The sequence below is a fragment of the Cnephaeus nilssonii genome, assembly GCF_951640355.1.
Source record: "Cnephaeus nilssonii genome assembly, chromosome: 16".
Lineage (NCBI taxonomy): Eukaryota > Metazoa > Chordata > Mammalia > Chiroptera > Vespertilionidae > Cnephaeus > Cnephaeus nilssonii.
Genome location: NC_137087.1, coordinates 38,807,125 through 38,832,639, shown reverse-complemented (window position 1 = coordinate 38,832,639; position 25,515 = coordinate 38,807,125). Strand labels below are relative to the sequence as shown.

The 25,515-nt window shown below is 36.9% G+C and overlaps 1 protein-coding gene across 4 annotated transcripts in view; it reads right to left on the bottom strand.

Annotated features, from left to right (window-relative positions):
* EXOC6 (exocyst complex component 6) overlaps nt 1-25,515 on the bottom strand; it is a 133,931-nt gene that overhangs the window by 40,570 nt on the left and 67,846 nt on the right. For all 4 annotated transcript variants that reach the window (XM_079793461.1, XM_079793462.1, XM_079793463.1 and 1 more), the window contains 3 exons: nt 24,706-24,840; nt 19,176-19,355; nt 5,560-5,701 (listed from right to left, as the gene is read on the bottom strand). In XM_079793461.1, the coding sequence (XP_079649587.1) occupies nt 5,560-5,701; nt 19,176-19,355; nt 24,706-24,840 (457 nt within the window). The remainder of the gene's footprint in view (nt 1-5,559; nt 5,702-19,175; nt 19,356-24,705; nt 24,841-25,515) is intronic.

Sequence of the window (25,515 nt, the reverse complement as noted above, 5' to 3'; positions counted from 1 at the left end):
GATAATTTTGTATGGCCCCAGAATGATGTTATAAATATCCAAATGGCCCTTGGCAGAAAAAGGTTCCCCACCCTTGCTCTATACAGTTGCATTTGTAAAGAAGGTACCTATATTGTGGCCCAATGCATAACAGGTATTTAATAAATATAAAACAAAACACATACACAGATTTAGAACATTATCTTCATGCCAACCTTTGCAAATGTTCCTCCATCTAGGAAGTGATTTCTCTTGAACTTACACAAAATCTGTAATAGGATCAAACTTTCAGAGTATTTGGAACACATACTTGCAATTCCAAAGTATATGTTCCTTGATGACTTCCTGACTTCTCCAACCATATAATTATAACTGTATCATGTTTATGGTCAAGTTAACCACAAGTATTCATTCATTCATTCATTCATTCATTCATCCATAGGCTCTACCTAATATTTTCAAACTATACAACTTTTTATCTAAATTAGATCTGCTACGTATACTTTCTCACAGTACCATATACTTTTCTTTTATAGACTTAACAATTTACCATTATATTTATTACTGCAATTATTTAATGACTGCCTCCCCACTGGGCTTAAGCCCCAAGAGGGTTAGGACCCTGAACAGCAAAGGTCCTAAGCACCAAACACATAGTATATATGAAGGAATTCATTAATGTATGACTCCACACTCTCCTTTGCCTTAAATTTTGCTGCACCTGAATCTTAGAACAAGGATTTATCTTGAAAATTACCAATTCCAACTACAATATTTCAAGGAAAAATTGAGGCCTCTAGATTGTTGAATGGTTTATCCAAAGCCACTTGCCCCAAATCTAGGCAGAGCCAGGACTGAAACCATGGTCTCAACTTCCTGACATGTGCTCAGACTATGTTAAGACTGATTTGAAAGCACTTTAAAGAAAAGTTCTATATAATTTCATATAATTCTACATTCCTGAACTCAGACATTTTTATCAAGTTTGACCTAGCATGGGTTAAAAAATAACAATTAAAAAAGATCCAAAGGAAAATGACAACTTCAGCCTAGATGTGCTATTTGTTTCTACCTGTGGACTGACATTCTGAGGCCTGAAAAATATATGTACAATGATTTTACAAAGTAAGAGGATGGAAAGATAAATATTCTGCTTTCTGTTCAAACCAAATACAAGGAAATATAACTCAGAATAAAGGTCATTCTTTTTTTAAAATATATTTTTATTGATATCAGAAAGGGAGATATAGAAACATTAATGATGAGAGAGAATCATTGATCAGCTGCCTCCTGCATGCCCCCTACTGGGGATTGAGCCCGCAACCCAGACATGTGCCCTTGACTGGAATTGAACCCAAGATCCTTCAGTCTGCAGGCCAGCACTCTATCCACTGAGCCAAACTGGCTAGGTAGGGCAATGTCATTTTTGATGCTTATATTTCATACTCACCCCATTGCTTAAATTCTTTGATTTAAACCTTTCTGAAGTTGCCCAGGATCTTGGTGGTTCATGGGCTTCAGTTCCTGATCCCTATGCTACCGGACTTCCTTGAACTCTGGATCTCTTGCTAGCGTAAAACAGACTAGTAGGATTTTATGTTAATCCCAAGAACCAGTCACAGACTTTTAAGTAATGGTTTCTAAGCCTCCTGAAAAGAAAGTAATTACTATGAGTCAATATGGATTTATGAAATAGAGTAGTATAATTTTCTTCTTTGAAAGACTAATTATACTGGTACATGAGGAAAATTCAATGGTCATTATTCCTATCTGCCACGAAGGTATCTGACAAAGTTGCTCATAACTAAGCAAAACTATTAGTTATATTCAATTAGGGAATTAGTAACTGGCTGACAAAATCTCAAGATACCCATAAAATTCTGAATAATGGATCTAAGTCAATATGAATGTAATGTGGTTCTCACACGTCATTGTGCATCAGAATTACATATGAAGGTGGGCCTATTCAAAGACAAATTGCTTGGATCCTGTGTCCAGAATTCCCAATTCAGCAGGTGGGGCCCCAGAATTTGCATTTCTTTTTTTTTAAAAAAATATGTTTTTATTGATATTTAGAGAGAGAGGAAAGGAGAGGGATAGCGAGATAGAAACATCAATGATGAAAGAGAGACATTGATTGGCTGCCTCCTACATGGCCCCCTACTGGGGATCCAGCCTGCAACCTAGGCAGTGCCCTGACTGGAAATCGAACAGGTGTTGGTTCCTGGTGATGCTCAGCCACTGAACCACACCGGCCAGGTGAGAATTTGCTTTTCTAACATGTTCCCAGATGATGCTGATGCTGCTCCTGGGGCCATGTTTTGAGGGCCACTCAGGTTCGTTCAACATTTTGCTAATGACCTTAAAGATGTAAAAAGCATGAGCACAAACCTGCAGATTATATTAAATTGTGATATAAAAAGATTTCAATTGGCCAGTTATGGGACAAATCTTAAAATAAAATTTAATAAGGATAATCTTAAAATCCTAAAACAAAAAGCAATATACAAGTATAGGATAAGAAAAACAGAGTTTAACAATAACAAAAGGAGCGAAAGATAAGAGATTTTAGAATGATTTGAGAATATGCTCTGGCAACCAAAAAAGATAACAGTTTGGGCTCTACTAATAAAGTCCAGAATATAGGACAATGTATTTGATAGTCCAATTTCATATTATACTGGTTCCCCCACACCTGAGTATTCATGTATTCAACTTTAGGTATCAGACTTTAAACAGAAGGTAGTCAAACCAATTTGTTCAAAGAGCTTTGTATCTAAAATCATATCACATGAGAACAGTAAGAGGAATTCTTGATTTCCTCTTAGAAGATTTAAAAGGCTATAGGAGATGTTTTCATATAATGGGCTTGTGATGAAGATTTGTGTTTTTCTGTATGACTCTAAACAGAACTGCCACAGATAGTTGTCAGACTGATTACTACACATGGTTGCCCAGCTACGGAGAAGAGAGGGAGAGGGAAGACTGAAATCCAGCTCACATTTCATTTGATAAGCCATGTGTCTTGGTTGGGCAAAAGGGTAAACTTTTTCTAATTCATATAAAGGGGAAAACTCTAGAGATTTTTTTCCTTTTCTAATTTGCACAAAGGCAAAATGTGGACTCACGGTGACTCTAGCCCTAAAGTAGAACTAGTTCCATCAATAGTTTAGAGAAAGTGATTTCGGCTCAATGTAAGAAATAATAAGAGTGATGTAGTATATGGAAACTCATTTTCTGAAAGTAGTTAACTCCTCAAATTGGATGTTCAAGAATATCTGAAGAAAAAAAAAAGAAAAAGTATCTGGACAACTACTTGGTAGGGCTATTTTAGAGAGGATTTCAAGGTAGGTAGAGGAGTGTGTGTGTGTGTGTGTGTGTGAGAGAGAGAGAGAGAGAGAGAGAGAGAGAGAGAGAGAGAGAGAGAGAGAGAAGAGAGAGAGAGAGAGAGAGAGAGAGAGAGAGAGAGAGAGAGAGAGAGAGAAAGAGAGAGAAAGAGAGAGAGAGAGAGAGAGAGAGAGAGAGAGAGAGAGAGAGAGAGAGAGATTAGTCCTTTAAGAAAACATAAGCATTTTAAAAGGAGCCCTCAGTAACTCCACCCAAAGTAACAAAAGGTAGAAGCTATCCTATGGCAGGACAGAGGCAAAGATTGATTTTTTATGTGCCTTTCTCTAAACATAGTTAGACTAGCCCTTCACAGAGGGAGATAAGAGAACAGAAAGAAGTTCTAGATAGCTAAAGTTGCCTAGCCAAACAGTAATTTCCATTTTTGGACAAAAACATCTACAGATGGTCCTCAGGTTACGTCAGACTCGACATACGTCGTTTCGTGGTTACGTCGCCATCTCCCATTTATTTATTAAAAAAAAAAAAGTTCCGTCATTTCGACATATGTACATGTGTGCTTTGTTTTTTTATTATTTATTTACCACAAGTAAAGGTCAGGAATTGTTATCTTTTAAATTTTTTTACTGTTTCACTTCATTACTGCTGTGTATGTGCTCCATGTGAGTGATGTAGGTGCTTATGCAGGTGGGTTCCGACTTAGGGCGAAAATTGCGGTACATCGCACCGCAGGAACGGATCTCCGACATAACCAAGGACCTACTATAACTGAGAAGACACAACCAAATGCCAATAAACGGTTCAACCACCTAATTATTCAAATCCACATTAAAGATGTAATAATACAAAATGCCTCAAGCAGTATTTCTATAAGATGTTTATATGAGCAATGTCATACAGGAATGATCTCATGGACAACTTTTAATGAACTTTGGGAAATTAGTTTTAAACCATTTGTAGAATAGAATAATAAAAATGGCTTGGAGCTTGGAAACTTGTCAAAAATGTTTTTTTTGTAAATGCAAAATAAATATCATTTTGTAAATAAGTTTTATTTTGAAAAATAAAGATGATAAAGGTTTTCTAATTACAAAAAATTATGAATGCTTTTTAGGAAAGGAAATGAATCCTCCCTATTCCCTAGTGAAAGACTACCTTTCTTTTGCTTTTTTATAAGGATCTCTCTCTCTCTCTTTTTTAAGAAAATAGGTTTTTAAAATCTTTGAATTTATTTGTGTGTGTATGTGTATGTGACAGATAAACAACTGATCTTGATCAAAGAGCTTACATACTTTTTCTTTTTAATATTATGGCTTTTTCTAGAAGAATGAGCAAATATTTTATATTTGTTTGAAAAAAATCTGTTACCTTTGTTTCAGTTGCAATCTGCTGACATTTAATTTTTTAATGTCTTTCACACAGAATATATTATTGCAAAGCTTGCCTCAGAGAAATAGTTTATAACCCTTCTTGTGCCCCACTGATTTTCAACTTATTAGCAATGGTGCCTGACTGAACCATCAACCAGGGATTTCCATCATTTGATCAGTGTACCATTCATTTGAAAGTGCTGCTTAAACACTGCTCTGTATGCTCATTCCCTGCATTTAATTTAATGTAGGTTTTATCACATCCAGAAGCATATATGTCAATGCTAATAACCAAATAGCACAACTGGTTAGGAAGCCAACTGGCTAATGTCAACATTAGATTATGGAATATGCCAACCTCATTACCTAAAGAAAACAAAGTGGAAAACAATGGCAATGGTAAAGGCTTGAGAAATTCTTTGGGGAAGAGAACAAAACATTCAGAATATAAAAGAAGCTTCATTTGCAACACAGAGTCCTAAAATCATACTTCGAGCAACTATCTAAAAAGTTACTTACAGAGAAAGTAAGAATGGCAAACTTAGAATAATTTTATTCATTTATGACAAACATTTGGAGAGTCCTGGCAAGAATGACCAGAAGAAGGAATAAGGGGGAAACAGAATCATCTATGTAATGATCCCTGTCTGGACTGCCATTCCAGTGCCTCTCTCTCTAGAGGCCCTAAAAGTGAAGCTGGAAGTTTTCTCTTCCTGGAAGGAAGCTGCGTCTAAGGCTGCTGAAGGTTTAGCTCAATCAGGCCTTGTCCCTCCTTTCTGAACTATCCTACTATAGGCCCTTGGTTTCATATAATTTAAATGTAGATTCCTAGAAATGCATGAGATTTAACCAACAAGGTACTTACATTCACATTGTATGACATCTAAGTTAAATTGCTGAATGGCTCCCATGCTTATCTGTTTTAACTCACTGTCCAGTAACATCTGCATTAAGGATGTTGACAGATGCTGGCAGGCTGACATGCAAGCGGTCTGGGCAACTTTCCCCTGTTTAAAACAAATATCCAAACCAAAAAATAAGCAAACAAAGAAACAAACAAATATCACATAAAGTATCAGAAATATTATGTACCTGGCATTCTTTTGTTCCTTTTTTGGGGGTACAAGAGCGACTACTGGTCTTTCTGTTTCTGCATTCGGAGTGGCTATGCCTTTTAGCATTGGAATTAAAATTAATATTCTTGTTCACCTGTCCTTCTCAGGACATAAATATCATTAAAACTCTTATTCCACATAGGAAAATTAAAATACAAGTAAAAAATTATTTCAGATCTCTTGAAATGTCTCAAGTATTTTAAACACATTAAAATATGATACTTATGACATAAAATTAACTTATATTGACAGACATTTTATTTATATCATGCTCTTTAAGCTCTTCTTTACCTAATTAACCATGCCAGAATAAAGGAAATTAATAAACAGTGTAATTTAAGTTATTAACATTTTAACTAAGTTAAAAATATACTTTGTCATAAGTTCTAATCACAACATTAGTTTGGACTATAGTTTCAATTATCGGGACTTCAAAATCATCTACAGATCCACATTTAGGTTTAAAAAGTAAGTTTCTAAATCATCTGATAATTTAGAAATATGTAGTTAAGTAAAACTACAAGTACTTGTGGTTTTCTTTCATTAAATATACAAAGCATTAGGAAAGTTTCTACTAAAATAAGTTGCTAAAACACTACATGAACTTTCATTGATAGCTTTAATTAAGGCTCTATTTTCTCAAAATGATTTTTAAAATGATAATTTTAAATGTTTAGCCTTTAGATTACATAGCTGAATCACAATACAATGTCACTTTTAGTATAAATTGTTTCTTTGAACAGGCTTTATATTTCAACTAGAAGCTTAAAATAATGTAAAGACTCAAAGTTTTCTAGTGTAATACTGCTCCTAAAATGGCTATCTTCAACCTACATTTATGTGATTTGGTGGTGGACCAATTCCCAAAATAAGATTCAAAGACTATAAATATGGTTGGAAATAATGACTTCTGGAAGATGTACCAAGTTTTGCTTCATTTGCATTAACTAATATTTACTCAGTGATATTTAATAATTATTTTTTCCTACTTATCACAAAAACTCTTTAGCTACAAAATATCTCCCAAACATATATGCTACAATATATTTGTACAAAAATATTTACATAGAGTTGATGTGTTAGAAAAGAAATAACATAAATATATCTTTGTGATATTTACTAGAACTACATTTGTTCAAGTTACACATTTAAAATTAGATGAGAAACAAGCAACTTTTATGAATGAGTATTTAGCATTTAGGCATTATGCACAGCGAAAAACTCCGTATCTGAAATGGAATGTCAATTTCTCAATCAAAAACTTTAGGGATTAAAGCCGACGCAAACAATATATTTGACAGATACTGATGAACCGTCAAAAAGGAATGTAACAAACAATGCAAAACCCAGCATGCTTCCAGATCCCTCAAACCCAAGAGGAATTAGTCTGGGAGACATGCAGCTCCATTCCCAAAGCAGAATAATATCAATATGAATGGGGGGTGGGGTGGGGGAGAGTAGAAAAGGAGAAATCAATGCCATGTAATTTAATTACAATGTAATAGGCTCAAGAATACTTAATGGAAATGTCATTTTGACATAATGGAACAACTAGTGCATTTTAGTTTAATGTACTTCTCTATTAAATCAGCTCCATGTCCTACTTATGTTGCTATTATAATATACTAACTACAAAAGCAGATTAATAAATTGCCAAAACAAAATTACTATTATATTCATCTCATAAGCAAACACACTGCACAATGTAAGTGGTATTATTTTAAGGTGATCTTTAAAATTTAACATGAGTTCAGATGCTACAAATGACTATAAAGCAATAGTACTAGAGCCAAAAATGATGGTAAAAGTACAGAAATACAGGCTACTCTATAAATCTAGTGGAAAGAGATAATGAAAACACAAACACACACATGCCCACACACGAATTTAGCCTTTGTTTAAATCACATATGCATTAATAAAATTCTATGTTAAATTTCTTTAATTATGCATATTAACTAGAGACATTGTTCTCAAATGAAATCAATTCATCCTTTGCATAGCTCAAAATGGAAGTTAATATCAAGGGCTCAGATTCTTAATTTTTTAACAGATTATGTATTATTTTTTAAAATAGCTACTTCCTAACTATAAAAGGTAAACAAAATTCTTACATTTCACCTAATACTTATTTTTTAGATATAGATAAGAAATTTTTAATTTTCCAAATATTTTGCACATCCAAAAAATATATTTGGTAATTCATTTCTGATGCCTGTAGCGCTTAGCATACTTTGATATAATCAAAACACCCCTTTCTGAACACTATTGTTGTTATTATTGTTGATGTTCTTACTAATATATCATTCTAGGACAAAAATAATCTAAATAGTCTTACAATTACCTTTAGAAATAGAGATGCTCTGTTTTTGGTTTTTAACATTATAACAAACAAAGCCAAAATAGTTAAGTGAAGTGACTGAGAAAATATAGCACATTTAACAAATTTCAAGTACCTAGAAATTTCTGCTGCCCTCATCTGAAAAATTAATTGCAACTATTACTAACATTTTCCTTCCCTTTAACAACACAAAGTTCAATAAATAAGTAAAAACACCTGCCAACTTTTAAAGGTAACTACTTTTTTTACCCAGCTCTAACATTTTGCTGAAAAACAACTTGCAAAGAGAGAACACCCTTAGACAAACTTCTTATATTTCAAAGGAACTTGTAAAAGAGAATCTGCTGACATATTAGAGCCTTTTTGCATTACCCAAAAGCTTTTCTTTTCAGAACAATTGTGGTAAAGAGACATTTGGCTCCTAGGAAATTCCCAGAGGGTCAACCATATGCATCCTTCCATGGCACCTTCACAGTGCTGCTTTCTAGATCCATGTCTCAAAAGCAGCTTTCATCATTTACTTGTGTGTCAGTCAATATGATTTATGGACTGCATTCAACAAAGTCAAAGCATATAGAATGAGAAATATGACTACAATCTGCTAATTTGTTTTGTATTGAGCCACTTAAGAGTCAAAGACCTGATGTCAGACTGAGACCAGCAACACAATTAACCAGTCGGTGACAGATTCATCCATCCTCCCTGCCAGGCTGTGCCAATCAAAGACAGCATGAGGCGACATTTGGTGAAATCAGTAAGAAAACTCATTCTCTAAGTAACCTATGTGAGACCTTGATTGACACTTTTTGAATTTAGTTTGTGGAACACAGCCACTCTTTACCCAATAGTCCCTCGCTGCAAGCTGTGAAATAAGGCTTTTAATGCCAATCACAGGAACAATAAACCACAAACCACCAACCTTCAGTTTAAAAGGAATCAAGAAAACACATCTGCTTGTATGTCAAGCCAAATTTCCAAAATAATTTACTATTATAGATTAGGCTAAAGATACTGTTTCCTTTGAAATATCATAAAATGACATGATAACAAAAATACAACACATTTTATTAATTATGACTCAACTGTTTTAGTTTCAAAGTAATGTTTTGATAGATCTACTCCAATATAATAGTAGGAGAAATGTAGAATGCTTAAAAACTAATTTGACACACTTAAATTTTCATTGAAGCTTTCATTTCTGTCTCACCATTCTCTTATTTCAAAGATCTAATAAAAAAGGTTTGATTTCAACAGTAATTATTTAAAAGCACTTTTCAATACTGCTTTCATTCTCTCAAGTACCTTTAAGATAAAAACATGCTCTTGAAACCACAAACCATTCTGTATTGTTCTACTTTCCTTAATGATCCCAAGAGAGCCCATTTTCCGTTATATCTCTATAAAAGGTCAACTTCGCACAATAAACTACTTTTTTATTTAAGTAAAAAGGAATATATAGACTTGGAAATATTCTGCTGTATTTATTATTCTTTAAATTGATAGCAGGTTTTGTTTTAAAAGGTTATGTAATTCTTGCCAGAAAATAGTGGGAAAACAAAATTAAATTGTGATCAATTTAAAAATTAAATCTAACGATGGTAAGTGAATTTATTAATTCTGATTTTGTATGGCTGTCTAAAGTTATTTAACTTAAAGCAATAAAATACTATAGTATTCAAACTCACTGCCTCTCAGTTTGCTATATAAATTTTGTTATGAGATTGTGAAATAGTCTTTCAGAAGGAAGGCAAAAGAGGAAGGAAAGTATTTTAACGAATCAGTCTCCTAAAGAGCTACAATTTATGTTCTTTGAAAACACATGGACTGAAAGAGTGAGGACTTTCATCAAATGTGGAGTAAACACTAAAATTAGAAACAAATTCTCAAATGAAATATGAAAAAAGATGCCCATTTAAAAAGTAGACATTAATTTTAAAAATTTATTATTCTTCCTTCTCTTTTATATAAGAACCACTAATCTAAAGTTTTACTGTATTAAACTACATTTTGCTCTAATGGAAAGAATGTTATTAAATCAGGGGGAAAAACATACCTATAAAATTAGTATAAAACATGAAAATTTCCCCATGATGATTTTAAAAATGCACAAAAATTCCTCTATATAGTAAGATAGATTTTAATCTATTTTCTGGCTGAACACTCTGTATAACACTGAAATGTATAACACTGAAATGTCTCAGATTCCCAATAATAGAGAATGGATGAGTTATAAGGTTTAAATATCAAGATGAATTCCTTTAGTGAGTTTTAATAATAACCTTAACACCATCTTGAAGACAGATTTTTGAAATTATGCCAAAAACATTCATAGGATTATCAAAATATACTCACTCTAACACCCCCAAAAATTCTCCAAAATATTTTTTGCACTTCTATTTTCCTCTCATGCTCTCAATTCTGTTCCTATCTAAATAGCTATAGCCCCAAAAGAACTGGTTACCACATGAGTTAACCACAATCCCCACAATTATGAATTCTCTCTTCTTAAGCTTTTCTCCTCCTAACAATTTCTAATCATAAGGACATGGAGACACACACACACACACACACACACACACACACACACACACACAGCTTACACAGAATTCAATTACTATCGTAAAGTTAGGAAATTCCACAAACTGGGAAAATCTCAGGACACCTGTAATTTATGGCATATTTTTATTTCACTCAAAACTTCCTTATCCCAATTAGAAGAGAAACCAAGATGGCAGCATAGGTAAACACCTGAACTTGCTGCCTTGCACAACCACTTCAAAACTACAACTAAAAGACAAAACAGACATCATCCAGAACCACAGGAAGGCTGGCTGAGTGGAAATTCTACAACTAGAAGGAAAGAGAAAAGCACACTGAGATTCTGAGGAGGTGCGGAAGTCAAGTGCGGAGGTTTGGAGGCGCGCGTGGAAAGGGCTGGCAACTGAGGACATGGGTGTCTTTCTCAGTCGGGAGGGAGACACAAGCTCCCAACTGCTCTGAACTCCAGTACCGGGCAAGACTCTGGGGACCCAGACTCATATGGGGGGGAAACTGGACTGTCTGGCATTGGGCCTGAACACGAAGGCGGCTTTTTCCCAGAGGTGCTTGCAGCGATTACCACGGGACACTGAGACCCTGGGGCCTCTTAGGGCAGGGCTGAAGGTCAGCCATTACTATTTGCTCCACTCTGTTGATTCCCTGAGACCCCGCCCCACCCAATTTACAACCGCACCCCAGCTGTGCACAGAGGCTTTTGCATATGAATGGCCTGGCCCTTGGCAATCTAAAATTACCTAACAAACTGCAACTTGGTCAGAGAGCCCCAGTACTTTCAAAAGAAGGTCCAAGGCTCAAAAGCAGCTTGCATTGCTTCAGAGCTGGGCCTCATCTGGGCACCTCTGAACTCCAAACAAAGAAGAGGAATCTGCAGATCTCTCCATAGCTCCTGCTGGGTGGCCTCAGGCAGAGATAAATTTGCACCTCCTTGGAGATCCAAGAGCCAGTGTACCCAGTGGTCAGAGTGAGACCATCCAGATTACAACTCCTCAGATCCATAAGGGACACACTCAGGGGGGCAGACTCAGTGAACACCAAAGCCTCACTAAAGCAAGTCCTGCCCCATAAGGGTGTCTCCAGCACAGAAGTTCTCCCATAGTAGACACAACTGATCCTCACAGCCAACTGGCCTGGAGGTCAATTCCTCCCAGTGATACCAAAAACAATTAAGGCTTAACTACAACAAGACTGTGTACACAGCCCACAAAGGGGTGCACCAAGAGTGTCCACATCAGGTAATTGGGGAGGCTGTGCCACTAGGCCCTATAGGACACCTAGCACACAAAGCCACTCTATCAACACAGGGAAGCAGCCAAAATGCGGAGACAAAGAAACAGGTCACAAATGACAGAAATGGAGGAAAACAAACTACTGGATATAGAGTTCAAAACCACGGTTATAAAGTTTTTCAAGAATTTTCTAGAAACCGCTGATAAATTTAGTGAGTCCCTCGAGGAAATGAAAAAGGACCAACTAGAAATTAAGCATACACTGACTGAAATAAAGAATAATATGCAGAGGTCCAACAGCAGACTAGAGGATCATAAGAATCAAGTCAAAGACTTGAAATACAAAGAAACAAAAAACACCCAACCAGAAAAGAAAAAAGAATCCACAAATATGAAGACAGTGTAAGAAGCCTCTGGGACAACTTCAAGCGTACCAACATCCAAATTGTGGGGGTGCCAGAAGAAGAGAGAGAGCAAGATATTGAAAACCTATTTGAAGAAATAATGACAGAAAACTTTCCCTACCTGGTGAAAGAAATAGACTTACAAGTCCAGGAAGCGCAGAGAACCCCAAACAAAAGGAATCCAAAGAGGACCACACCAAGACACATCATAATTAAAATGCCAAGAGCAAAAGACAAAGAGAATATTAAAAGCAGCAAGAGAAAAACAGTTAGTTACCTACAAGGGAGCACTCATACGATTGTCAGCTGATTTCTCAACAGAAACTATGCAGGCCAGAAGGGAGTGGCAAGAAATATTCAAAGTGATGAATAGCAAGAACCTACCACCAAGATTACTCTACCCAGCCAAGCTGACATTCAGGATTGAAGGTCAGATAAAGAGCTTCACAGATAAGAAAAAGTTAAAGGAGTTCATCACCACCAAACCAGTATTATATGAAATGCTAAAAGGTATTCTTTAAGAAGAGGAAGAAGAAGAAAAAGGTAAAGATAAAAATTATGAACAACAAATACGTATCTATCAACAAGTGAATCTAAAAATCAAGTGAATTAAAAATCTGATGAACAGAATAAACTGGTGAATATAATAGAATCAGGGGCATAGAAAGGGAGTGGACTGACAATTCTCGGGGTGAAGAGGGTGTGGGGGATGCGGGAAGAGACTGGACCTATGGATGAGGACAGTGCGGGAGGGGGGTAAGGGCAGAGGATAGGGTGGGAACCAGGTGGAGGGAAGCTATGGGGGGAAAAAAGAGGAACAACTGTAATAATCTGAACAATAAAGATTTATTTTTAAAAACAACAACAAAACTTCCTTATCCCAACCAAAGGCTCATCAAACTTTGATGGCCTTTTTCTGTTTTGTTTTGTTTTGTTTTAAGCAACCTTTTTAACATGGTCTTAGATGACAAGTTATGCCCAGATTCGTAGCTTTCTGCAAGTATTGTTGGTGTCACAGCAGTCCCATGATAGCATCAAACTAATTTTAATAGGCAGAAAGATAATGCAAGGACAAGCAGAGCAGTAAAAGTCTAGAAGAGGTCAAGGTTTTGAAGAAATGCCTCTGCTTCCAGGCTACTAATACTATCAGAAATGTAGATAGAATGGTGAAAGCTGCATGCACTGTGGCTGAGTAGGAGGAGGAGGAAGCTAGTCTGTGCTGACTGAGAGCTGACAGAGGTTATTCCTAACACTTAAATCTACTTGATTACAGCAAAGTGGAAGTCAGGCATCTGTTTCAGTAGGGAATTGTTAAAAATATGAAGGCCCTATAATTTCTCTCACTTGCAAATGTAAGAAAAGCAAGGGAAGTTAGAGAGGAGATGTAATTTCCCATGTGGTGACTGAGTAGATGGCCAAGCCACAGAATTCAGGTTGAAAAACTGAAACATTCCAGGAACTATTATTAAAGCAGCAGCTTTGTGATATAGCACAGTCATCTTCATTTCTTTACCTAAGAATCCAGCTCAGAGTATCAAGGTTATATCATCATTAAAATGTACTATTTTGCAATCCAAGCATGACTTAAAATTTGCAAATAAGTTCCCAGGTTAGATAATATAAGTGGTTTCCACATGGTTAGTAAAATGGACAAATGTCACCCAAGCCAAATGACTCTATCTTAATACATGTAGGTTTGTAGCTGATAGATTATAAACACAGCCACATATATAAATACTAGAGGCCCGGTGCACAAATTTGTGCACGGGTGGGGTCCCTTGGCCTGGCCAGTGATCGGAGCAAATTGGGCTGTCTTGTCCAGTCCCAGGGGTGGGACCACGGGAGGTTGGCTGGTCGTGGGAGATTGGCTGTGGGAGCGCACTGACCACCAAGGGGCAGCTCCTGCATTGAGTGTCCCCTGAAGGTCAGTGAGCATCATAGCGACCAGTCGACCTGTTGCAATGGTCACTTAGGCTTTTATATATATAAATAGAACAGAGTAGTAGGTCTTTGTCATTCAAGGATTTCAAACTTTTAAGATGACTCCAGAGTCCAGTAGGGCTTCATTTGGTTAGAGGCACACATATGATTAACATGCTCTGTGAAATGGGTATGCAGGGGGAGGCAGAAAATAATTTGGACTGGATGCAGAGTCTATTGTGAAACACAGGTTAAAGGGAAGATACCATTTGTTTTCCTAAAACTGTACTGTTCCTCTCTGCAAAAACTCAAGTAACTTTCTAAACATGAATTCTTTGTCACCATCTGGCCAAAAACTGCCAGATGGTACATTTTTGTTTGCTTTTTAGTACTCAAACTTCCTGTTCAAGATGGTATTTTGCTTGTAAAGCCTGCACTAAAGATCTGGTCTATTTAATCTATAGCTGTTAAAGAGTAAAGTTAAAGGATATTTGTAAGTGTGCGTATGTATGTATGTATGTATGTATGTATGTATGTATGTATCTACATGAATACTATACATATATTTAGTTTATAGGCTCAAAAGATACCATTTATTTTAATTGTTTCCATTTAACCTCCCTGGCATGGTGTGGTGATAATGGAAAGAGAGGCAGGGAAAGTGACATAACTTGTGGAATTCAGTGCAAAGTAAAAATGTGGGGTTTCTTGCTTAAGAATTATTAAGAATTTCAAGACAATAAGAATGAAGCACCAAGTCACCTGCAGGACCTTCCTAAACTGCACAGTAGCACCTCCATGAAGTAGGTCCCAAAGAGAGGAGACCACAATTCTGTGGCTAGCTCCACACTGCTCACCCTAGGCAAAATGCCCCCAAAATTTATATTAAAAATTCCCAGTCGGATTGCTACTCAAGGGAAAGTCTATTAAAAAAAAAAAAAAGAGTACTGCCCCGCTGGTGTGGCTCAATGGTTGAGTGTCGACCTATGAACCAGGAGATCATGGTTCGATTCCTGATCAGGGCACATGCCCGGGTTGTGGGCTCGATCCCCAGTGTGGGGCATGCAGGAGGCAGCTGATTAATGAGTCTCTCTCAGCATTGATGTTTCTATCTCTCTCTCTCTCCCTTCCTCTCTAAAATCAATAAAAATCTATATATTTTTAAAAATAGGGTATTTACACAGTAGCAGAATAAACCCATATAAGCTTTCAAGGACTTCCTTACTAAAAGAGAATGAGCAAAATAAAATTTTCAAAACCTATTTGAGCATAACAGAAATAATTCAAGAAACAGAAAATGTCTTTAAGAAACCTTTAATACTCAAGGATATCTGAAAGATAATATATCTATTTTCAAAAAGAAACAGTAGTCTATGAAAAAAATCCTTAAAAACAGAAGTAATTCCTTGGAAATTAAAAGTATAATTAATAATATAGTCTATAGAAGAACTGAAAAATAAAATTGAGAAAATCTCGCAAAATCTCAATAAAATTGAGAAAATCTCTTCCCTTCATAAGAAGAAGAAAAAATATAAATAAGAAATGAAGGGAAGCCCTGGCTGGTTTGGCTCAGTGGATGGAGTGTCGGCCTGCGAGCTGAAGGGTCCCAGGTTCGATTCCAGTCATGGGCACGTGCCCGGGTTGCAGGCTTGATCCCCAGTGGGGAGCGTGCAGGAGGCAGCCAATCGATGATTCTCTCTCATCATTGATGTTTCTATCTCTTTCTCCTTCTCCCTTCCTCTCTGAAATCAATAAAAAATATTAAAAAAGAAATGAAGGGAAGGATAAAAGACAGAGGACTAATCTGGGAACTTGAACATCTAACTAATGAGAGTTCAGGAAAGAGAGAACAGAAAAATGGAGGGAACAAAATTATCTTAAAAATAATAGAAGGGGATTCTCTGTACTGTATAAAGGATACAAAATTTTTTAAAGAAAGGGACCATTGAGTGAAGAGCTAAGTAAATGAAATAAAAGCTATCTCCCACATGTTCCTATGACACTTCAGAATGTTAAGGATTCAAAAACAGATCTTAAAATGTGGAGGCCAAAGACAATAGAGGAATACAAAGGAAATTACCAGAGTAAAAGCTCTTCAACCTAGAATTATATAACCAGCTAAACTATTTTTTCCCTGTCCACGTACTTATTTATTCATACCTGAGTTAAGTCAAACTATTAGAAATAAAGTGACATTTGTGAAATCTTATGCAGAACATAAAATCAAAGATAAGTGTGCATTGAGCTTTGATTCATACTTACAATATCTTTAAACCAGACAAGACATCATGAGACACATGTGAGCCTAACACCTGCTATCTGCAACATACTAACCAGCTAAAATATTAATCAAACATGAGGGTGTAAGAAGGTATTTTAGGATATGCAAGGACTTAAACAGTGAACTTCACTCTTTGGAGGAAGTTATTGAGGCAGTTCAACAAAACCAACCAGTGAGATAATAAAAACACAAAGAATCCAAGAAACAGTTCTCAACCCAGAGAGTAGAGAAGGAAAGTTCCAGGGTAACAGCTATGCATGATCTAAAATATCCAGAGAGCAACTGGTACACATTAGAGACAAAGGCCTCTGGAGCTGTCAGAAGACAGTAAACGAACAACTGAGAGAGCGTCTGTTTATTCCTGAAGATTGCTTTTGGATAGAAGCATGGAGATTTACACTGACAAAATGAATTCAAATTAATTCAACAATTACTTAATGCATATTTCATGAGGAACACTTTTTAGAAATTAGTTTATATAAAAATTAAATATATATAAAGGTTCCCCTTTTTAACTCAAGGACAGCAGTTAAAAATATGTCATCCCTGAGTAAGCTTCTCTAAGTTCTTTAGCACAGACCCACCATTATAATCTCCTTTAAGATATTCTTTTAGCCTGGCCGGCATGGCTCAGTGGTTGAACATCAACTTATGAACCAGGAGATCATGGTTTGATTCCCGGTCAGGGTACATGCACCTGTTGCAGGCTTGGCCCCCAGTAGGGTCATGCAGGAGGCAGCCAATCAATGATTCTCTTTCATTATTGATATTTCAATCTCTCTTTTTCCCTTCCTCTCTGAAATCAATAAACATATCCTATATAATAAAAGCCTAATATGCTAAGTGTCCAGTCATCCGTTCAAACAATCAAAGCGTAATATGCTAATGATATGCTAAGGACACTCAACCGCTTGCTATGATGTGCACTGACCACCAAGGGGCAGACAGTCGACTAGTCAATCAGTCGCTATGAGGGGTACTGACCACCAGGGGGCAGATGCTCCTACTAGTAGGTTAGCTTGCTGCTGGGGTCCGGCCGATCCAGACTGAGCAAGATGGGCCGGACCCGCCCTGGAGCCCTCCCGTGGCCCCTCCCTGGCTGGCAACCTCCTGCATCCCTCCCTGACCCTGATCGTGCACTGGTGGGGTCCCTCGGGGACCCCTCCAGGGATGTCAGAGAGCCGGTTTCAGCGATCCGGCAGGCCAGGCTGAGGGACCCCACTGGTGCACAAATTCATGCATCGGGTCTCTAGTATATATATATATTTTTAAAAGATATCCTTTAAAAATATTTTTTAGTAACACCTTTCTTAAACTAATCTAATTGGCCCTTGGAGCAACTCCTAATAAGGAAAGAGTAAAAGATGAGGAGAATAACTTTCCCCCCCTCCCCCACATTTTTAAACAAGGGAAACAGTTGGAAGCAGTTAGGTAGGTTTCAAATTAAATACTTTATTTTTGCATTCTGCTATATCTTTTTAAAAAATATATATTTTATTGATTTTTTACAGAGAGGAAGGGAGAGGGATAGAGAGTTAGAAACATCGATGAAAGAGAAACATTGATCAGCTGCCTCCTGCACATCTCCTACTGGGGATGTGCCCACAACCAAGGTACATGCCCTTGACCGGAATCAAACCTGGGACCTTTCAGTCCACAGGCCGACGCTCTATCCACTGAGCCAAACCGGTTAGGGCCATTCTGCTATATCTTATCATGAGATAAAAAGATCAATATAATTTTTTTCTATTTTTTTATTATTTTATTTTTATTCTTTTATTTGTACAAAAACTACTCCATTCACATTTTAACAGTTCTATTACTTTTGAATATACCTAAAGAGAGCATGCTCATTCCACAATAATCTCTGGTCTTTGTATTCCTCATCTGAAGAACCCAATGTTTCAGCTTATTCACATTCAAATGTCCCTGTTATATGTTTTTTTTGGGTTAATGTTTCATCAATAGATTGTTCAAGATTTAGATAAACTATGACTATATATCAGGATAGAGCAATGCTCCTATTTTACTTTTTCTTTATATTTTATTGATTTTCCACAGTGAGGAAGAGAGAGGGACAGAGAGCTAGAAACATCAATGAGAGAGAAACATCGATCAGCTGCCTCTTGCACACCCCCCACTGGGGATGTGCCCGCAACCAAGGTACATGCCCCCGACCGGAATCGAACCTGGGACCCTTGAATCCGCAGGCCGACGCTCTATCCACTGAGCCAAACCGGTTTCGGCTCCTATTTTACTTTTAATCTCTGGCCTAAAAATATCCAATAATTTCTTGGCCTTTTCTAACTGGAAAAGCCATTGATTACACTGACTTTTATGAAAACTACTTCTATTAGAGTTTATTTCTATTTAAGTCTACACTGTCAATTTCTCAGTTTTATTTTGATTTTGATGGGAAGAGAGTTATAGATATTTTGGTTAAAAAGTAAAACAAATTAAAACGTCAAACAATTGGATAAGTTAGGATTCTTCACATATTAATATATAATAATGGAAGAGGAAATATATTCTAGCTGGGAAGTTGATTTAAACAAATAAACATCAAACTAAAATTGAATTCTAAAATATACTTCAGTAAGCAAAATTATAAATTTTTGAAAAAATGTTATACTTACAGGCAAATGAGTAAACACTTGAAAGATGCTTCTCAAAAAATTAATAAGATCCATTAAATAGCCACTAGCTCTTCCATCTGGCTCAGACATTGTCCAGTCATAATCAGCAAGCTGAACAAATTCATCAATTTTTTGATTAAGTTTGGTATATATTTCTCCTTCTGCTGCATGTCGGGCATCCTGACAGGGGACAAAATAACAACAAACAAGAAATATTTGTAGAAGCAAATAATAAGTTTTCTTAAATTCTAAATTTTGTTTTATATTTTTCTTTGGTCTAATATTTTAGTCATTTATTCAGATACTAGAGGCCCAGTGCACGGATTCGTGCACCAGTGTGGTCCCTCGGACTGGCCTGTGGGATCAGGCCAAAACCAGCTCTCCGACATCCCCCGAGGGGTCCTGGATTGCTAGAAGGCGCAGGCCAGGCTGAAGGACCCCACCAGTGCAAAAGGACGCGGGAGGTTGGCCAGCCGGGGAGGGACCACGGGAGGGCTCCAGGGCATGTCCAACCCATCTTGCTCAGTCCCGATCCGCCGGACCCCAGCAGCAAGCTAACCTACCGGTTGGAGCATCTGCCTCCTAGTGGTCAGTGAATGTCATAGCAACTGGTTGACTGGTAGACCGTCTGCCCCCTGGTGGTCAGTGCACATCATAGTGAGCGGTTGAGTGTCCTTAGCACATCATTAGCATATTAGACTTTGGTTGAATGGCCGACTGGTTGACCGGACACTTAGCATATTAGGCTTTTATTATATAGGATTAGACCATTTACTAGTCTAATATTTTAGTCATTTATTCAAAGTACTGCTTGTTGGCTGGCAGTACTCTCTTGTGTTTTTTAACATATTCTTATTGATTTCAGGCATGTGCCCTTGACCAGAACCAAACCTGGGACCCTTCAGTCCGCAGGCCAACGCTCAATCCACTGAGCCAGTTAGGGCAACAAATAATTCTCTTGCAAATATTTTCCCCCAGTCTGTAGTTTGTTCTCTTATTCCCTGATGATGTCTTTTTGAAGAACAAGTTTGTAATTTTAACAAAATCCAACTGATAATTATGTCCCTCACGGATCATGCCTTTGGTGTGGTAGCTAAAAAGTCATTGCCACTCAAGGTCATCCAGATATTCTCTAATGTTAATTTCTTGGAATTTTATAATTTTGCACTTTACATCTAGGTTTATGATCCACTTTGACTTAATTTTTGTGAATGGTATAAGGTCTGTATCTAGATTCATTTCTTTGCATGTGAATACCCAGTTGCTCCAGCACCATTTGTTGAAAAGACTATCTTTGGTCCATTGTACTGCCTTTATTGCTTTGTCAAAGATCAGTTAAATATATTTATTTGGGTCTATTTTTGGGCTCTCTATCCAATCCCATTGATCTATGTGTCTGTTTTTTGGCCAGTACCACACTGTCTTTATAATAAATCTTAAAGTCAGGTAGTATCAGTCTTCCAACTTGGTTCTTCTTCAATACTGTGTTGGCTATTCTGGGGCTTTTGCCTCTCCATATAAACTTTAGAATTACTTTGTTGATATCCACAAAATAACTTGCTGAGATTCTGATGAGGATGCATTGAATCTGTGCTTTTATAAATTATACATGTTCATATGTATATATTACAGTTCAATGAAAAACATTTTTTTAAAGTACAGGTACTATGTCCCTACCTTCATAGGAAGAGAATTTCAAGTCCTTAAAGACAATTTACCACTGTCACTTTAGTCATAATCCTAAAAAAAACTTTGTTAATAGTAATCAATAGGTGTGAAAAAGGCAAACCAGAAAAAGAATCAGAAGCATATGCCTTCTTAGCTCCCACAGTTGTAATCACTGCCAGTACTCAAAGGCAAAGGACTCTTCAGAGTGGCAGGTTGGAAAAGCTCCCTGGAGCAAAGTTAAAGAGCTCTGATGCCAAAAAAGAAGAAGGGTTCATTGCTCTACTACACAGATTAAAAAGTGAATGGTATTTCTGTTCCCCTCCCCTCTATTCTGATGCAAATCTTTTCAGTTAGAAGTCTTATATTAGTCTCGAATAGCTCTCAGTGTGGGTCCAGATTAATTTTAAAAAGCTGCGGTACTGCTTGAGGGCAGAAACTACTTACTTTACCTCTTTTGTATCACTCATAGATTTAGCAACATGAAAAGGCAAATTTACAAGATAATCTATATATTTCATAAGATAAATATGATATAAATCAAGCACTCTGTGTGGGCACGTGTGCTTTTTGGAGGGGAAGCAAAAAGGAGGCAGAGGTAAAAGGATGCTGTAAGTGCTTATTCCCATAATCATTAAGCACCTAAATAAGAATATGTTTGGTAGAGTCACTAGACTGAAAAGCATTTGGCTAAGAGGTTAACTAAGCAATCCATGCTAATGTCTGCAATCAAGACTGTACTTTAATCTTCTCTGTGAATGAGGCAACAGACTGACTATTCACTATGAATGAAAATTCCCCCATCTCCCTCTGCAATTCACTTTAATATTGATTTAACAATTCTTGATGTTGAATTGCTTCCTCATATCATAGGTTATGACAAATTCCTCTTGAAATAGACCAAAGGTAGAACTGAAGAATACTTTCCCTTCATATACTGAGCTTGAAACAGTTCTTGTTCTCACAGAACAGAAAGGTTTCCTGAGTTCTATGAGAAAATAAAACAAACAACAAAAATAACTAGGATGCTCTACTATTTATAAAGGCTCAACTTGATTTCTGGATTTCCAAGAAAACCAAGAAATATTCTATGGCAGTTGTGGTTTCAACCAAATATCTACAACTTAAGAGAACACTGGGATGATGGACCAGAGCTAACATTCCTAAACATTCCCTCCCAATAGGAAGATTCTGAGAAGTATTGTTCCAAGATCCCTCAGTCTAAGATATCATGTTGCAGTATCTTTGGTTCTTTGAGTCATAACTGATAAGGAAATTGCTTGAAGAATCCTAGATACACCAGATGTCAAGGCAATTCATGTTTTAATCAGAGTACAGAGTAAACCTATTAAATTTAATGTTAACAGTTAAATATGCTTACAACTCTAGTCTTTAGTGAATTCTTTCTTGACAGCCTATGAGTAACACGTGGACATAAGGACGGCGATCAATAAAGAAAAAGAAAGATTGTATAAAATCTGATATAAAAGCAAAGAATCAGTTTGTCCTTGGATAAATAAGCATTCAAAACCTTGTGGAGTGTTCTCCTATTTATGGTACTTATCACACCATATTGTTAAGTATCTTTTTATAGTTTACTAGAGGCCCGATGCACGAATTCATGCACCAGTCGGGTCCCTCGGCAATCGGGCCGAAACTGGCTCTCCGACATCCCCCAAGGGGTCCTGGATTGCGAGAGGGCACAGGCCAGGCCAAGGGACCCCACAGGTGCACAATCAGGGCAGAGAGGGATACGGGAGGTTGGCCAGCTGGGAAGGGACCGCGGGAGGGCTCCAGGGAGTGTCCGGCCCATCTCGCTCAGTGCCGATCAGCCAGACCACAGCAGCAAGTTCACCTACCAGTTGGAGCGTCTGCCCCCTGGTGGTCAGTGCACGTCATAGCGACTGGTTGATTGGTCGACTGTCTGCCCTCTGGTGGTCAGTGCACATCATAGCAAGCAGTTGAGCGGCCTTAGCATATATCATTAGCGTATTACGCTTTGATTGGTTGGACGGCTGACAGGTCAGCCAGACACTTAGCATATTAGGCTTTTATTATATAGGCTTCTCCTATGAGCTCCTTGAAGGGCATGGATACATTTTTACATTCTCATTACTTAATAGTATGCTCAGAGCACAGACGATGTACAACAAGTGGAACTGTGCTAAGTAGCCCCTTTAATCCTCATAACAATTGGATGAGGTCGATAATACAGGATGTCCCAAAAAATGTATACACATATTTTAAATAGTTATAAAGGCAGTATTTATCAAAATACATTTCATTTTCAAAATTGAGCTATCAGCTGTTAAAGTATATATACATTTTTGGGTCACTCTGTATACTGTTACTCTAATTTTATAGATAACAAAACTAGGAATCATTAAAATTAAAAAATGTGCCCATGTCATATAGCTGTCTAACTCCAGAATAAAGGCCCTTAATCACTGTACTTATCCTATCTAGATAAATGAATGTCTGTTTTATCCAGCTTCTGTTTCACGTTTAATAACTAATTCTACAAAAGTGCTCACTCAGGTATTATCTGCATTTGTGCTTTCTGGATCAGGATGACAACATGAGCTCAAGAATCACCAAAGGAGGATAGGATTTGGGGGCCATGCAGATAATCTGAGGAACCAAGCATCATTTCTGAACTTTCAAAGTCTGGTTACTGTTAATTAGGTATTTCTAAATACAAGTAGACTGAATTTTCAAAGTGTAAGTGATTATACCATAATTTTAGGAGATAAATTGAGTAATTTATAATATAGCAAGAGTAGAAAGATAAGAGTTTTTTTTAACAGAAAACTTAGAAAGGGCTGTGAGGTTAAACTAGCAAGCACATTTTACAGATAAGGGATCAGTAAGTGGTTTATATTAGTTTAATAAAATACTCAGTGCAAAGAGATTTATATTTCAAGACTACTCCAGTGTCTACTCCATCTATATGACCCCAAACCAATACAATCTAAAACAGTTTGTAAAACAAATTTATGAAAGTATTTAATCTTCCATTCTGTTTAATACAACCATTAATTTATCTTTCAGTATATCCCATGGTATTATACAAACAGAAATCTTTTCATTCATATAAAAGCAGGACTTTAATAATATGTAATATACTTCTTTTTCTTCACATCAGAGCCAATTAAGGATGTAAAATAAATCTTATACCTGACTAATTCATCTTATATTTTTAATTTCTAAACAAATACATATACACATTACATTAAAAAATTATTTATTGGACTGTGAGACATTAATGGAAATCCAGTGAGACTAATATAGCACTACTAAAAGTCTTCAAAACATAAACAAAATCAATATACTTTTCTCCATATTAATAAGACTAGTGGCCCAGTGCACAAAATTCGTGCACTTGTGGGGGGGGGAGTGTCCCCCAGCCTGGCCTGTGCCCTGTCACAGTGTAGGAGCCCTACGATCCATCACCCCAAAGAGGTAGGCCTCTGCAAGCCTCACATCCTCAGGCCTGGCACTGGGGGCAGGGACGCGAGCCTCACATCCCCAGAGCCCAGCGCCAGGGATAGGGATGCAAGCCTCACACAAATCCCCGACACTGCAAGTCCCTGCCCACCCGCGCCTGCTGCGCACGAAGCCTTCTGCTGATCGGTGGTTACGCATGAGGGCGTCACAACCATTTGCATATTAGCTCTTTATTATTTAGATGTTTAAAACGCCAAAAGGGAACTGACATTAATCTGCTCACTGCTGACAATGATTACGTCTAATTTTCAAGTGTTAGGAATATAATCAAGTCATGTATATAATAAAAATTGTCTTTAATTTTTAAAAGTCTGCTTACAGTGATTGAAATAAAAACTCTGGTTAGATTTTCACATACCTTAAAAGTAGAAAGTCCATAAAGTCTTGTGGTATGAACAGTTTCTTGAGAAATATTTGTAATGTTAGTTATAAAGTCCTCAAGGTATTTGCAAGCTTGTTCCAGGTGTGTTGTGTTTATGATGATTTGCACTAGCTAGAAAATACAAAATACATCCGGTAAAATTATGTTACATGTACACAAAGCCATTTGATTTTTTAAACCAGGATTATTGCTTCCAGTAACTATACCATTTATGCATAATTATAGCATTACAGGATACAACTGATTATGTGAGTTCAAGTCTACTACAAATACTGCTTATGAATACTATCATTAAAAAAAAAAAGAGTCTAACTGTGAATTAATCCAAAATAATGTTTCAAAGTACTTTTTCAAACTTTAGGCATTTACCACGTAAAAAAGTATTTTCATTTTTCATGTAAGGTCTGGCAATGGAATCTGCATATACTAGTACATTCCAACATCTTCAACTACAGTAGCCACCCCTTATTTGCAGGGCATATGTTCCAATATCCTAGTGCCGTGGTCGGCAAACTGCGGCTCGCGAGCCACATGCGGCTCTTTGGCCCCTTGAGTGTGGCTCTTCCACAAAATACCACGGCCTGGGCGAGTCTATTTTGAAGAAGTGGCATTAGAAGTTGTTTAAGTTTAAAAAATTTGGCTCTCAAAAGAAATTTCAATCGTTGTACTGTAGATATTTGGCTCTGTTGACTAATGAGTTTGCTGACCACTGCCTTAGTGGATTCCTGAAACCATAAATAGTACTGAACCCTATACATACTATGTTTTTTCCTATACAAATATATA